Below are 11,428 nucleotides of genomic sequence, written 5' to 3' on the forward strand. Positions count from 1 at the left end.
GGAGGACAAGGAGGTCGAGGAAAGGGGTTGTTGAAGGAAGGAGAAGGGTCAGAGGGGAGGAGATGGTGCAGGGAAGGTGGCTTGGGGGGGGAGGAGGGCCAGGAGAGTTGATGGCCCAGCAGAGGTTGTCCAAGGCAGGAGATGTCCGAGGGCAGGTTGCCCTGGGGAGGAGGGCCAGGGCTAGGTACCTATGGAAGGAGGTTCTCCAGGAGAGATAGAGGAGAAGGAGGATCAGGAAAGGGGTCGCCCAGGGAGGGAGGAGGGCCAGGGGAGGAGATCATCCAGGCAGGAGATGTCGCGGTGGAGTTTGGCCAAGGGAGAAGATGGTTACCCAGGGGAGGAGGTCTGGGGAAGGAGGAACAGGAGAGGTGGCCCGAGGAAAGGTGCCCAGGGAAGAAGGGTCTCTGGGGATGGTGACCCAGGGAAGGAGATGGCCCAGGGGACGTTGTCCGGGGCAGGAGGTAGCCAAGAGTAGGTGGCCCGGTGGAGGAGGCTCCTGGCCGGGTAGGGGAAGCCTGGGGCAGGCTGAGACTGGCCGGCGGCTGCGGCGTTGCTGGGAGACGGGCGCACACAGCACTGCCTGTCCTGCCTGCTCTCCTGCCTGCTCTCCTGCCTGCTCTCCTGCCTGCACCAGCCTAGCTCGACCAGGTGGGCACACGGGTCCGGGCTGGGGTGGGAGACCCCGGCACTGGGACCTGCTTGGCCAGTGCTGGTGGTCGGGAGGAGTTTCCCTGCCTGCTCTGGGTGCAGGCAACGGGGCGCCGGGCACCGGGTTCGAGGGGCTGGCAGCTCCCGGGTGCACGAAGCGTGCCGGCATCTCGACTTTAATGAGAGGCAAACCTCTGTGCCCTGCAGTGCCTGCAAATCCTCCCGTCAGCCCTGCGGTGTGGCCTCAGCCCTGCACTGCAGCTCTGGGAGGTGGGTGAGCTGAGCTGTGTTGTTCTCTGCACGTTCACTCTGGAGCCTAATGAGTTCACGGGGGGGGGCTTCTAGGGTGTGCCGTCCTCACCTTGCCTTGTGTTGCAGGCCCAGGTGGCACAGCGGGCATGGAGCCGACGGAGGCTGTCTTCAAAGGCCAGAAACGCAGTAAGGCTCACGCTGGTGCCCGGTGCTGCACCCAGGGCACGGGGGTCCCTGGTTCTCCCCCAGTCCCGGACCAACACGCAGTTGCTCCTGTGCTGCTGGGGACGGGCTTGTCCCAGCCACTCCGTAGTGGAGCAGTTTGCAAGACCAGGGTGCAAGAAGCCAGGGCTGCTGCCCTCCCTGCCTGTCCCCACAGGAGTGCCCCCCCGCCCGTCCCCTCTGCAGCAGCACGGCACGGGTGCGCAGGGCACCGGCGGCGGCGGAGACGGTGACATCTCTCCCGACACCTTCCTCGCTGGCTCCTGGATGGTTGGTGAGTGGGGACAGGGCATCTTCGGTGCTTTCTCAGCTCTGCTTCGCCTCGCCAGCCTGCCAGGCCCAAACCTTCCCGCAAAGGGATGCTTGGCGGAGGACCAGCAGATGGGCTGATGCTCAGGCAGAGGATTTTGCAGCTAGCACTATTTAAATAAAACAACAGCGCACCACAGAGACCGAAATAGCAAACGCTAGGAGAGCAAAATCGGGAAACGTTGTCGGAGGGGCTTTTGAGAAGATGCGAAGGGCAGTTTGGGACCGGGACTCTCCCGTCAGGCAGCGGCTTCCCATTTATCGCGATAGAAGAGCTAACAGCAGCGTCCCACCCCTGTGCCCCGCTGCCCCGGCAAGCCTTTGCGCTGCGCCCACCGCTGAGCTGTGCTGGTGCGGCAACGCCTGGGAGCATCCGTCAGGGTGAAAAATCACCCCGGTGTAAAAAAAAAAAAAAAAAAAACAAGGATTACATCGTGGCTTTTTCTTTTGGAAATAATTGAGGTTGAGGAGCTTGCTGGAGAGGGTGGGATGCCTTCAGCATTTGAGCTTAGGCGCGCACCGAATGCTCCCTGGTGAGAACAGGCACTGCCGGCAGCTCCAAGCTGGTTCAGATCCAGGTGGTTTCTTCCCATCCCCGCCCGGGTGCAGGGGAGGCTCACGGCTCTGCTCTCCCACGCAGAGCTGGAAGGACGCCGTGCCGGGGGTCCCCGGGGTGACGCCAGCCCTGTCCCACGGGAGAAGCGCTGCTGGGGGCTGGCTCAGCTCCTCGGCTCCCGGCCCAGCCCGGGGGACCGGAGCAGCTCCAGCTCTATCTGCACGGAGGACTTCGCTGCCAGGTTTTGGGAGGGCATGGTGGAGCCCCTGCTGTCCGAGGAGGAAGATGAGCCCGCTGGGGATGTCCCTACTGAGGGAGATGATTCCGGGCAGGATGAGTCCTTGTTCCCCGCAGGGAGAAGACTGGATGTCCGGCGACAGTTGGCGGTGGAGCCGGGCAGACGTCCCTTGCAGGGCAGATCTCCGCGTCTGATGAGGAGGGAGAGCCTGGAGTCTTTGGGAGGGAGGATATCCAGACTGAGCCGGAGCGATGCTTTGGGGGTGGCCTGGGGGGGTCCCCACCCAGCCCCTTCCATGCAGCCGGCCCTGGGCTGGGAGGACTCTCCCCACCGGCGTTCGTGCTCCGGGAAAGACTCATTGACCATCGCCTTGGGCGGTGAAAACCGGGCTGCTGAGCATCTCCGGAGAGCCCCAGGCATCTCTGCCGGCAGGAGCAGGGCCGGGGCAAGGAGGGGCTCTCCTGACGGCGGTTTGCCAGGGATCAGCATAGCCAGGAGCGGGGGACATCCCACCAGCAAGCCCCTGGGGCTGAGACGGCAGGAGCCACCAGCTCTCCAGGGACGGCGTGGAGGGGTCGTCACCCCCGCCGTGGATGGCGTGGAGAAGGAAGGAGCACGCAGCCGGCAGAGGAGAGCTCCCTGCCCGGCTCACCGTGAGTCTGGGCTGGCCGTGGGGTGCTGGAGGAGGACGGAGGGACTGGGATCGAGCAGGGGGAAGGGGCACGGCTGGACCAGGGACCCTCTCTCTGGGCCAGGGTGTGCTGGTAGGTGCAGCATTTTTTTTCCCACAGGTACTGACACAGCAGCAGGACCCCCTGGGCGATACGGAACCGGGGCAGATGTGTCATCCTGCCCAGGAGGAGCGGCTGAGTCCCGGTGGCAGCGTGGAAAGCAAAAAGCCATGCTGCCCGGCGAGGTACGCCCTGCTGTGGGGGACAGCGGGATGGATGGGTGTTTCTGCCACCAAGGGGACAGTCCCAGCCGTGGCAGGATGCACCGGGTGGTCAGCGATGGATGAGGGGATGGTTCCTGGCTCTCCTTTCTGCCGGGATGTGGAGAGCAGAAGGGATGCAGCCAGGACCCCAAGCCTGGCTCCGGTCCTTGAGTCCCGTGTTGCGGTCATGGAAATGCTCAGGGAAAGGAGCAAACGGGTTTGTAACCCCGCTCCTGGCTGCCAGCGTGTGACGGGGCAGCCGGTGTCGCTGCGTTGGTCCCTGCAGAGGAGCCAGGAGGGAACGCGAGAGCTGGGAACGGGTGCGAAAGGGACTCGGAGCGAAGGAGACAGGGCCAGGTACGCCGGGATCTCCGGGGACGGATCCTGCACTGAGGCTGGCGATGCCCACAGGTGCCTGCCAGTGCCCTGGGGGCAGAAGATGGCACTGGAAACCCAAGAGGGTCCTGGACCCCTGGGTGCTGGGTGGGCATCCCGTGGGGTCTCTGCCCGCGGAGCTGGGGAGCGGTGCGGACGGGGACGCGGGTGACGGTGTCCCTGCCGCAGGGCTGGCCCCGCGCACGCCCGGGACGCCTGCCGTCGGGACGCGGCAGACCTGGAGCGGACGGTGAGTCAGAGCAGGGGCTGGCCAGGCGCAGCCGTGGGTGGCAGGGACGATTTGGGGGGGGTCTTCAATCATGGGGGGGTCCCCGGGTGCCCTCGGTGGGCTGGGGGACGGCAGGCTGCAGGGGGCTGCGCTGGCCACGGCCACCGGCTCTGCTTTGGGGGGGAAAAGCAGTGCCGCTCCCGTGCACAATGCAAGGGACAGAGCTGGCTCCTGGAAGAGGCAAAGACGTGGGAAATGGAAAAAGAGAAGGATTTTCCAGTCTCGGCAGGGGCAGAGAGCCTGTGCGGATTGCCAGAAGGGGCTGGAGAGGGAGAGAAGGAAAACATCAGCTTTGCAAGAAGAGAAACGGGAGCTACAGAAGGTTGGTGCTCTCCCGGCTTTCCAGTGGGCCCAGAGTCACACTGGAGGGAAGGAGCACGTTACATCCCCTGTCAGAGGCTGAGTCCTTTATCCTTTATCCAGGCATGCACGTGTCCCATGGGAAGTGTTTGGTGCTGCCCAAATTCCTAAAAAGCCAAACTAAAATTATCTGCAGGAAGGTTTTACTGAGAGGCTGGAGCTTTTAAGAGAAGAATACGTTGGGAAAAAAACACTATGGCTGTACGCAGACTGGGGTTATTGGTCTGCAGGTCAGAAGGTCCCTGGAAAATCCCAGCAGAGGCAGGGAGAGCGGGGGTCCTGGGCGCAGGCACGAGGAGCAGGCAGGGCTTGCATCTCCGCAGTGACCCCAGGGCGACGATCCCCACGCTGGTGACGCTTCCCCACCAAATCTCAGTTCTTGCTGGGGGCGAGGGGGGTCCATCAAGCCCTGTGCCGGGGCGGGCTGAGGCGGTGTCACCCTGGCCAGGAAAAACTCGGGCATCCCGCATGGAGACTGCCCTTGGGAAGAGCCTTCCCGGACCTGGAGGGTGGGCGTGAGCTGCCGAAAGGGGTGACGTGACCCCAGCTTCTCTGGCAGAGGCTCCGGGAGCTGGAGCATCGTATCCGCTCCCTCCTGCGGCAGAGGCGGGAAGCCCTGGACCGGCTCCACGTGCTGCTCCAGAAGGAGAAGATGGATGCCCTTCGGCAGCTCCGGGAAGCCCTGGAGCAGGTCGGGGAAGGGAGAAGGGAATGGGTGGGGATACGGGATAACTCCAGCTCAGCACCCCGGAGGCAAGGTCCTGGCCACGTCACGTCCAACCGCAGCAAAACCGCCGGCTGCGGCTCGAGCGGGGAGGGGGAGCAGCGCTGGGGAGCACAGCAGCCCAGATGTGCTGCTCCCCCGAGGTCACCCAGGTGTTTCGCCTTGCCCGCGAGACGGGGGGGGGCTGTGCAGGGATGGCGGGGTCTGCTGGGCGCGTTGGGCAGCAAGCTCAGCAGCTTGCCTCGCAGGGGAGAAGTCTGTGCACCGAGCTGGGGATGCCTCGGGCGGGCAGAGGAGATGCCCCCCCGGGTACCCCCGTGCTTGACCTGCTCACGCCAAACCTCTCCTGCTCAGCCCTGGGTGTGCAAGGTGGCTCCGGGTCTTTCCTAGGAGTCCCGACCTGCCTGCGAGGCCAAGAATTTTTATACGAGAGGCTGAGCGGATTCGGAGGCGGGGGGCAGATCTGGGTGGTGCGGGTGCCGCTCCGATCCGTCCCTTCCCAGCGACTGGTCCCACAGGAAAGGGCTGGTGGGAGCGCCCGGCTGCGAGCAGGGCTGGAGCACCTCCTGAGCCCCCCCGGGGAACCAGGGCAAGCCCAGGGACCTGCCGGCCAGGGGGAAGAAGGCGATTTGGGGACGGGGAGGAGGGTCTCGCCCTGCACGGCCGTGGAGCAGCGGTGGGCTTTGGCCGGCGGTGTCTGACCCAGGGGCTGCGTCTTCTGCCTGTGCCGCGCGGCCGGGGGCTGGGGGGTTTCGGCAACTCTCTTGCCCCGTCTGCACCAGTCCGTCGCCTTAGCTGGGGGCACTGCTGGTGGCCAAGGGCTCGGCGTTGGGCTGGGGACGGCAGCTGCCGGGGTCCAGCCCGCTGTCTCGCACCCTCTGCCTGCTCCTTGGGGACGGCTGCAGGCAGAAATGTTTGATGGGAAAAAAAAAAATCCCAAAAAACACCCCACAGGGAATTGTTCTGTTTAGATGCTTTCATTTAATTTTGAAAAGGAGAAACCTATTTCTCAGTCTCTACACATCTCATCGGAGAGAATGCTGTTTTTTAATTTGCAGGAGAACGTCCAAGGAGAGTTTCTCCATATGCAAGCGGGGAAATGAGAATTTCTTGCAGTACTTTATAACTACTCCTCCTTCCAGGGGAAAGGAGGGGATGAGAATTGATATATCTGTATGCTTTCTTTCCAATTAAAATAAAAGTGTTTTTCATTATGTTTTTCTGCAATGTTGGATTGGGGAGGTTTCTGAAATTACGTATGATGCACAGCCGCTCCCTTGCTGAAGTTATTGCATTATTTTTTTCCCTTTAAGTTTCACAAAGAAAACTGTGGTGCAGGCTACATTTTTTTCTGAAGAGCTTTTAATTAAAACCCAAATGCTTGCAAGGCTCCATGAATGTCTTTGCAAACAGCGGGCTGAGGTTCCTGGTCATATGAATAATACTAGGAAAGAGAAAACTGATCCTTTAGCAGAAGGTGGATGCAGAAATGGCTCCCAAATCTCTGAATGACCGCAGCAATGTTTTCGTCACTGGGAATTTCACCTGTGGCATTCCTTGTCTGAGTCTGTCCTTCCCTCTTTGTTATGTGTGTGAAGGTTTTGATTCTGGAGGAGGCTGAAGACATAGTAAGTGGAAGATCAACCGTGGTTAACTTTGTTTTAGTGATGGACTTTCATAACAGAACTTGCTCGTTCTTCAACAATTCATGGAAAAGTTGGGGTTGGTTTTGTCACCGGTTGCTTCTCCGACCAGAGCTGGGAGGAGTTGGGGATGACGGATGGAAAAGGTGGAGGATGACTAGGAGGCTTTGAGCTTGCATGGCAAAAATTGTTGGCAGGGGGATGTGAATTTACAGGATGCTCGGGGAGATTCAGATCTCAGATATTCTTTTGTTCCTCTCTTTGGTGGACCTGTTGGTGTAAAGAAACAGCTCCGGACAATGGAAGTTCAAACACTCTTTGCTCACACTTTTAGCTCTAAATTATCCCACGTCCAAAGTCAGCTGCTGCTGTGTTTCATGCACAACAAAGTCTATTCCAGGTGCTGGAGCAGGGACGCTATAATAGAAACAAGGAAAGCACTTCGCATTCACCAGTTTCCCTTTGGTAACTGAGGAATAACAGAAATTATACGATGTTCCTCCATGTATGGCTTAACTCCATCTTATTCCCAAACTCCTGCAAGCCAGTTTCTCAGCGTGGCCGTTGCAGTCCAGCTGCCATTCAGAGGAAGATGCAAAGCAATAGGAAAAGCAACACAGGCAGCAGGTTAGGACGAGGTCCTTCTCTCCCTGGAGCTGCCTCCTGTGCTCTCAGGCTGGGGCTAGAGGTTGCCAGCTGGGCTAGAGACAAACTGTCTTTGCCATCCCACTCATTTTTATATGGATTTATTTATAGACCAGTGAAGATGTTTGCTCAGCATATCGGGACTGCTCAGAAAGTGATATGAGCCTGCACAGAATGAGGAAAAAAAAAAAATACAGAATTGCTGTTCCTTCCCTGCTGCGTGCTGCAAAAAAGGTCTTCGGGTGGAGGAACATGCATTGCCTTCTGTTATCGCAGGTGCTTTGGTCCCCAAGGACAGCACATTGCAGTGGTGTTCCCTGGCTGGACTGCACCTCCTTGCTCCTACCACCTTTTTTTTTTTTTATTCCCCACCGCTCAGTGTAAGCTGAAGCATCTGTTTCTGTCTTTGCTTATTTTTCTTGTTGTTTTGCAGCTTGGGATGAAGCCATGCCTCTGTTTTCGCAGTGCCTCATGCAGTGACTCTGCATTTGCTCCTGTGCATCTGGTTCCACGCCTCCCACGATCTCCGCTGCACAAACACCTGGATTCTTCTTTCGGCCCAGCAGGTGAAGGAGCAGCGTGGAAGATGGGGGGGGGGGGGACACTGTCAGCAGGAAAATCACCCCAGAAATGTTTTGAGCCCAGCCAAAAGCTTTGCTCGCCAGTCACGGCTTCTGCCGCACCAGTGAATCTGCCTGGGGGAGAGACCCCAGCCATGCGGCAGCGTGAGATGAGCTTTGCCAGGGCTCAGCGCTCACTGGTCGTTGGAGGATGCTCTCGCAGAAGCCGTCCAAATGCCAGGAGAAGAGAAAAGCTTCAGCAGCAGCCTGCGGCTCATCCAGCGTCACCGCGTTTACCAGGGAAAAACCCCAAAGAAGAGCTTTGGCTGGATCAGAGACAGCATCTGCTGGGCTACAGTCAAACCGCTGTTTCTGAAGGTAGAAAAGAGAGAAGGTTCTCCAGAGAAGAACATTTCATGTTTATTAGTAACAGAACGACCTGGACTTCTACACTGCCAGCTTCGTGTCCAGAGATATTCTCCCTTGTAGCGCAAGTTAAATGTTTTCTTTGTTGGCTCTGCCTGCCTGCATGGAGTCTTCCAGACAAATCAAGATTTTCAAGGTTAGTCCTGAAGAATCAGGTGGGTCACCGCCTGGTGGGGACTCGTCTGATCGCTGGGTTTGGGGAACAGCCGCTCCAGCGGCTGCGTAATGCAGAGAAAGTCTTAATGTGGTTTTCTTGGACATGTCTCCCCGTGTAATTTGTCCTACAGAGGGGCGTCTTCCTCCCCTTGGCCTTCGGAGGTGGCCGTGGGTTCTGAGCTCAGGCGGAGGGGTGAGGTGGCTCTCGCTGAGGGGCCTCAGACATGTTCTCCTTGATCTTCACTTCCCTCCGGAGATGTTGCAGGTGATCAGCACTATGACATCCCTGTCTGCGAGGGTTTGCCAGGTGCTGGGGGGGGCAAAGCAACCCAGAGAGTTCCCCTTCTTTAAGGCAATGACAAATCTCCTTTTTGCTTTCGGGCTCCGCGTTGGGCGTGTAAACCGAGGCAGGAGGATGCTGCGGGGTTAGGAGCGGCGGGGATGGGGACGAGGAGGGTTTTTAGGGGCTGTGTGTGCCTGGAGGAGCGGGGACGGTGGTGCGGTGCACCTTGCTGGGGTGCACGATCTGGGCGCAGATCCCTGAGCGCCAGATGCCCGGCGTCAGCTTCTGTGGCGCAGCATCCCAGACGCTGGGATGCGGGGTCTGGGTGCAGGGTCCCCGATGCCGGTGCCCGGGTGCGGGGTCCCGTTTGCCACGTGCGATTGTCCCAGACGCTGGGGTGCAGGGTCGAGGCGCGAGGCTCTGGGTGCAGAGCCCTGGTGCGGGGTGCTGGGTGCGATGTCCCGGGTGCAAAGCCCCGGGCTGCATGTGCGCGGGGAGCTGCTTGTGCTGCAGACGATGCAGGTAGGACAGAGCGGAGACCGGAGGACGGCGCTGGGAGCAGCCCTGCTGCCTTCCCCCTGCCCAGAAGAGGAGGAACAGGAGCCAGCCGCGCCAGGGAGACCTCCAGGTTTGGGTGCAAGACTGGGGGAATATCTTGCAAGCGGAGCACAGAGGCTTGGCTTTAGGTTAAACTGGTGTTACTGTGTCCAGATGTGAAATCCGCTCCAGCTGCAGCAAGGATCGGATGTTTCTCTGGGTACCGGTGCAGCCTTACCTCAGTGGCGATGTCCCGGGGAGGACGGCTGCTCAGGTCGGTGTTTGGCGCTGAGCCCCTCGGGCTGACATGAGTATTGTGCGTGAGTTCATCACCTCCCTGCAGAACCAGGCAGTGCCTTCTAAGCCGTTATTAAGTGCAAATGCTGTTATTCTACTTTTAATACACAGATGTCGATGGTTCGGCTCAAATGACCCTCTCCTGGGAGTTTCCCAGCCTGTTCTCGCTCCTGCTGAAATGTTTTGATTTGGTTTGAGGCTGCCTGCAGCCGTGATAATTTGCAATTATTTCACAGGAAAAAAAAATTTGAAACCTACGTGATCTAATTGAGGTGCATTTATTGTGTTTGATTCCGGAGTGGGACGTCTCCTTTGAAATGGGAACTGAGCTGGGAGTACTCTTGTGATGGAGTTTTACATGAAGGCTTAGCACTCACAGTCTCATAGAAATGTTGGGTTTTGGGGGTCAATTTAACGCATGCCTGGGAGAAGCCTTTAAAGAATGATGTGAGGCAGTGGATGGAGCTAGACCATAGCACTTCTGTCTTTTGAAATATCCATACATTCACTTTTTTCCAAGTTTTGACCTTTTTTTTTTAATGCCGGGGTGCAGGTGGGAACCTGCTCAGCACCGACACCTGCAGCTCCTGCTCTGCCTGGGTGCAGGCTGACGCTGCCAGCATCGCCTCTGCCGCCTTGTGTGCTGCAGCAAGTCGTATTGCTTTGCTTTGGAGCCATCCAGAGGATCGTAGGGAGAAGGTGCTTTGCTGCCCAGGACCAGGAAGAATAGCTGAGTATGGGAGCTGGTGCGTCACCACACATTTTCCAGGCAGCCCTGAAGCTGGGCTATTCTGTTCATGCAATGCCGATAACTCCCCGTACAGATGTGTGCCTTGTTTTCATGGCTTGCGGGGGCAAACCCTGACCTAGAGCTTGCAAAACCACCCAGTTGTTCCTGTTCAGCACGCTCAGGGTGTTCGGTTTCTGTTTCATGCCCCTGTAATATTTGAGGATGTCACTGGCGTCTTCTCGGAGGAGGAGAGGAATGCTTTGGAAGGTGTCAGAAGGAGGAGTCGGAGCACGGCTGATCTCACGCTGCTCTTTGATTTTGATGGTTTTATACCTCCCCTTCCACGTAGGAAAAATGTTTGCTCTGGGAATAAAGCTGGAAAGGGGCAGGTCACCTGTACAAATGCTGTTTGGTGCTGCGGGAGCTGGATGCAAGCACAGCCATTTTCATCTGTCTGGCTCCCTTTTCTCCTCCGGTAGAGCAGCTCCAGAGCTTTGCTGCCACAGTCTGAGATCCCACACAAACCGTCCCTTTCTCCTCCTTTTTCTTATGCCAGCTTTATCCTTTCTGCTCTGCAGAAGACTTCATTTCCCCCTAAAAGACCCTGGTGGCTTGAAACCCGCTAGTGTCCACATGATTGTGCCTGAGGGGGCCGGTGGGGACCCTTCTGCAGCCACCTCCGCTGGTGGGTACAAGTGTGAGACTTGTAGAGACCCCCCCCCACAGGGCAAGCTCTGAGGGCATGGAGAGTATTTCACTGGTTTCAGAGGTTTTTCAGCTTCAGCTGCAGGAGGAGCTGGGCTCACAGAGGCTTTTTGGCCTCGGTATTGATCGTCGCATGGCTGACTCCATCAGCTCCCTGTCAAAGGGAAGCAGGTAAGCAATACTGCTGCTTTTACAGTGTCTGAAGTGCTACACTTCTGCCCTCAAAACAGCTGGTTGTTCCTTGTCTTGTCTTGCCTTTGCAAGTCCAAGGTCCTTTGCATGTTCCTATAAGGTCTGGATTTGCTCTTTGTTTCAGAAAGTCAGGGGCTGAACTGGGGAACAGCAGCATCCTCCACAGGAAGGTCCCGAGATAGCTCCTCATCGTTATCTGTCCTCCAGACAGATTTATTAATGCTCAGAGCAGTGTCACCCAGGGGAACTGGCAGGCACAAGGTTGTAGGAGATGTGTGCCTGGGAACATGCTCCCATAACCACCGCTGGGTGCAAAGCCGGGACACCCTGCGACGTCCCAGTGCTGT

At 58.2% G+C, this 11,428-nt stretch overlaps 1 protein-coding gene across 1 annotated transcript; it reads left to right on the top strand.

Annotated features, from left to right (window-relative positions):
- Positions 1–1,046: 1,046 nt before the first annotated feature.
- LOC115346482 lies at positions 1,047–5,297 on the top strand. The gene is made up of 9 exons (XM_041126225.1): positions 1,047–1,086; positions 1,280–1,396; positions 2,072–2,878; positions 3,017–3,141; positions 3,404–3,516; positions 3,724–3,784; positions 4,053–4,145; positions 4,743–4,874; positions 5,262–5,297. Exons 1-9 carry the CDS (start codon positions 1,047–1,049, stop codon positions 5,295–5,297), a joined length of 1,524 nt encoding a protein of 507 aa, XP_040982159.1.
- Positions 5,298–11,428: the final 6,131 nt, after the last annotated feature.

The sequence above is a fragment of the Aquila chrysaetos genome, chromosome 9 (assembly GCF_900496995.4).
Source record: "Aquila chrysaetos chrysaetos chromosome 9, bAquChr1.4, whole genome shotgun sequence".
Classification (NCBI taxonomy): Eukaryota; Metazoa; Chordata; class Aves; order Accipitriformes; family Accipitridae; genus Aquila; species Aquila chrysaetos.

What these genes read in the sequence shown, in the direction of transcription:
- LOC115346482 (XM_041126225.1), top strand. Translation starts at nt 1,047, where the DNA reads ATGGAGCCGACGGAGGCTGTCTTCAAAGGCCAGAAACGCA. An exon ending in CTTCAAAGGCCAGAAACGCA is followed by an intron (nt 1,087 to 1,279) that starts GTAAGGCTCACG and finishes CTGTCCCCACAG; the next exon opens with GAGTGCCCCCCCGCCCGTCC. An exon ending in TCCGGGAAGCCCTGGAGCAG is followed by an intron (nt 4,875 to 5,261) that starts GTCGGGGAAGGG and finishes TCTCCTGCTCAG; the next exon opens with CCCTGGGTGTGCAAGGTGGC.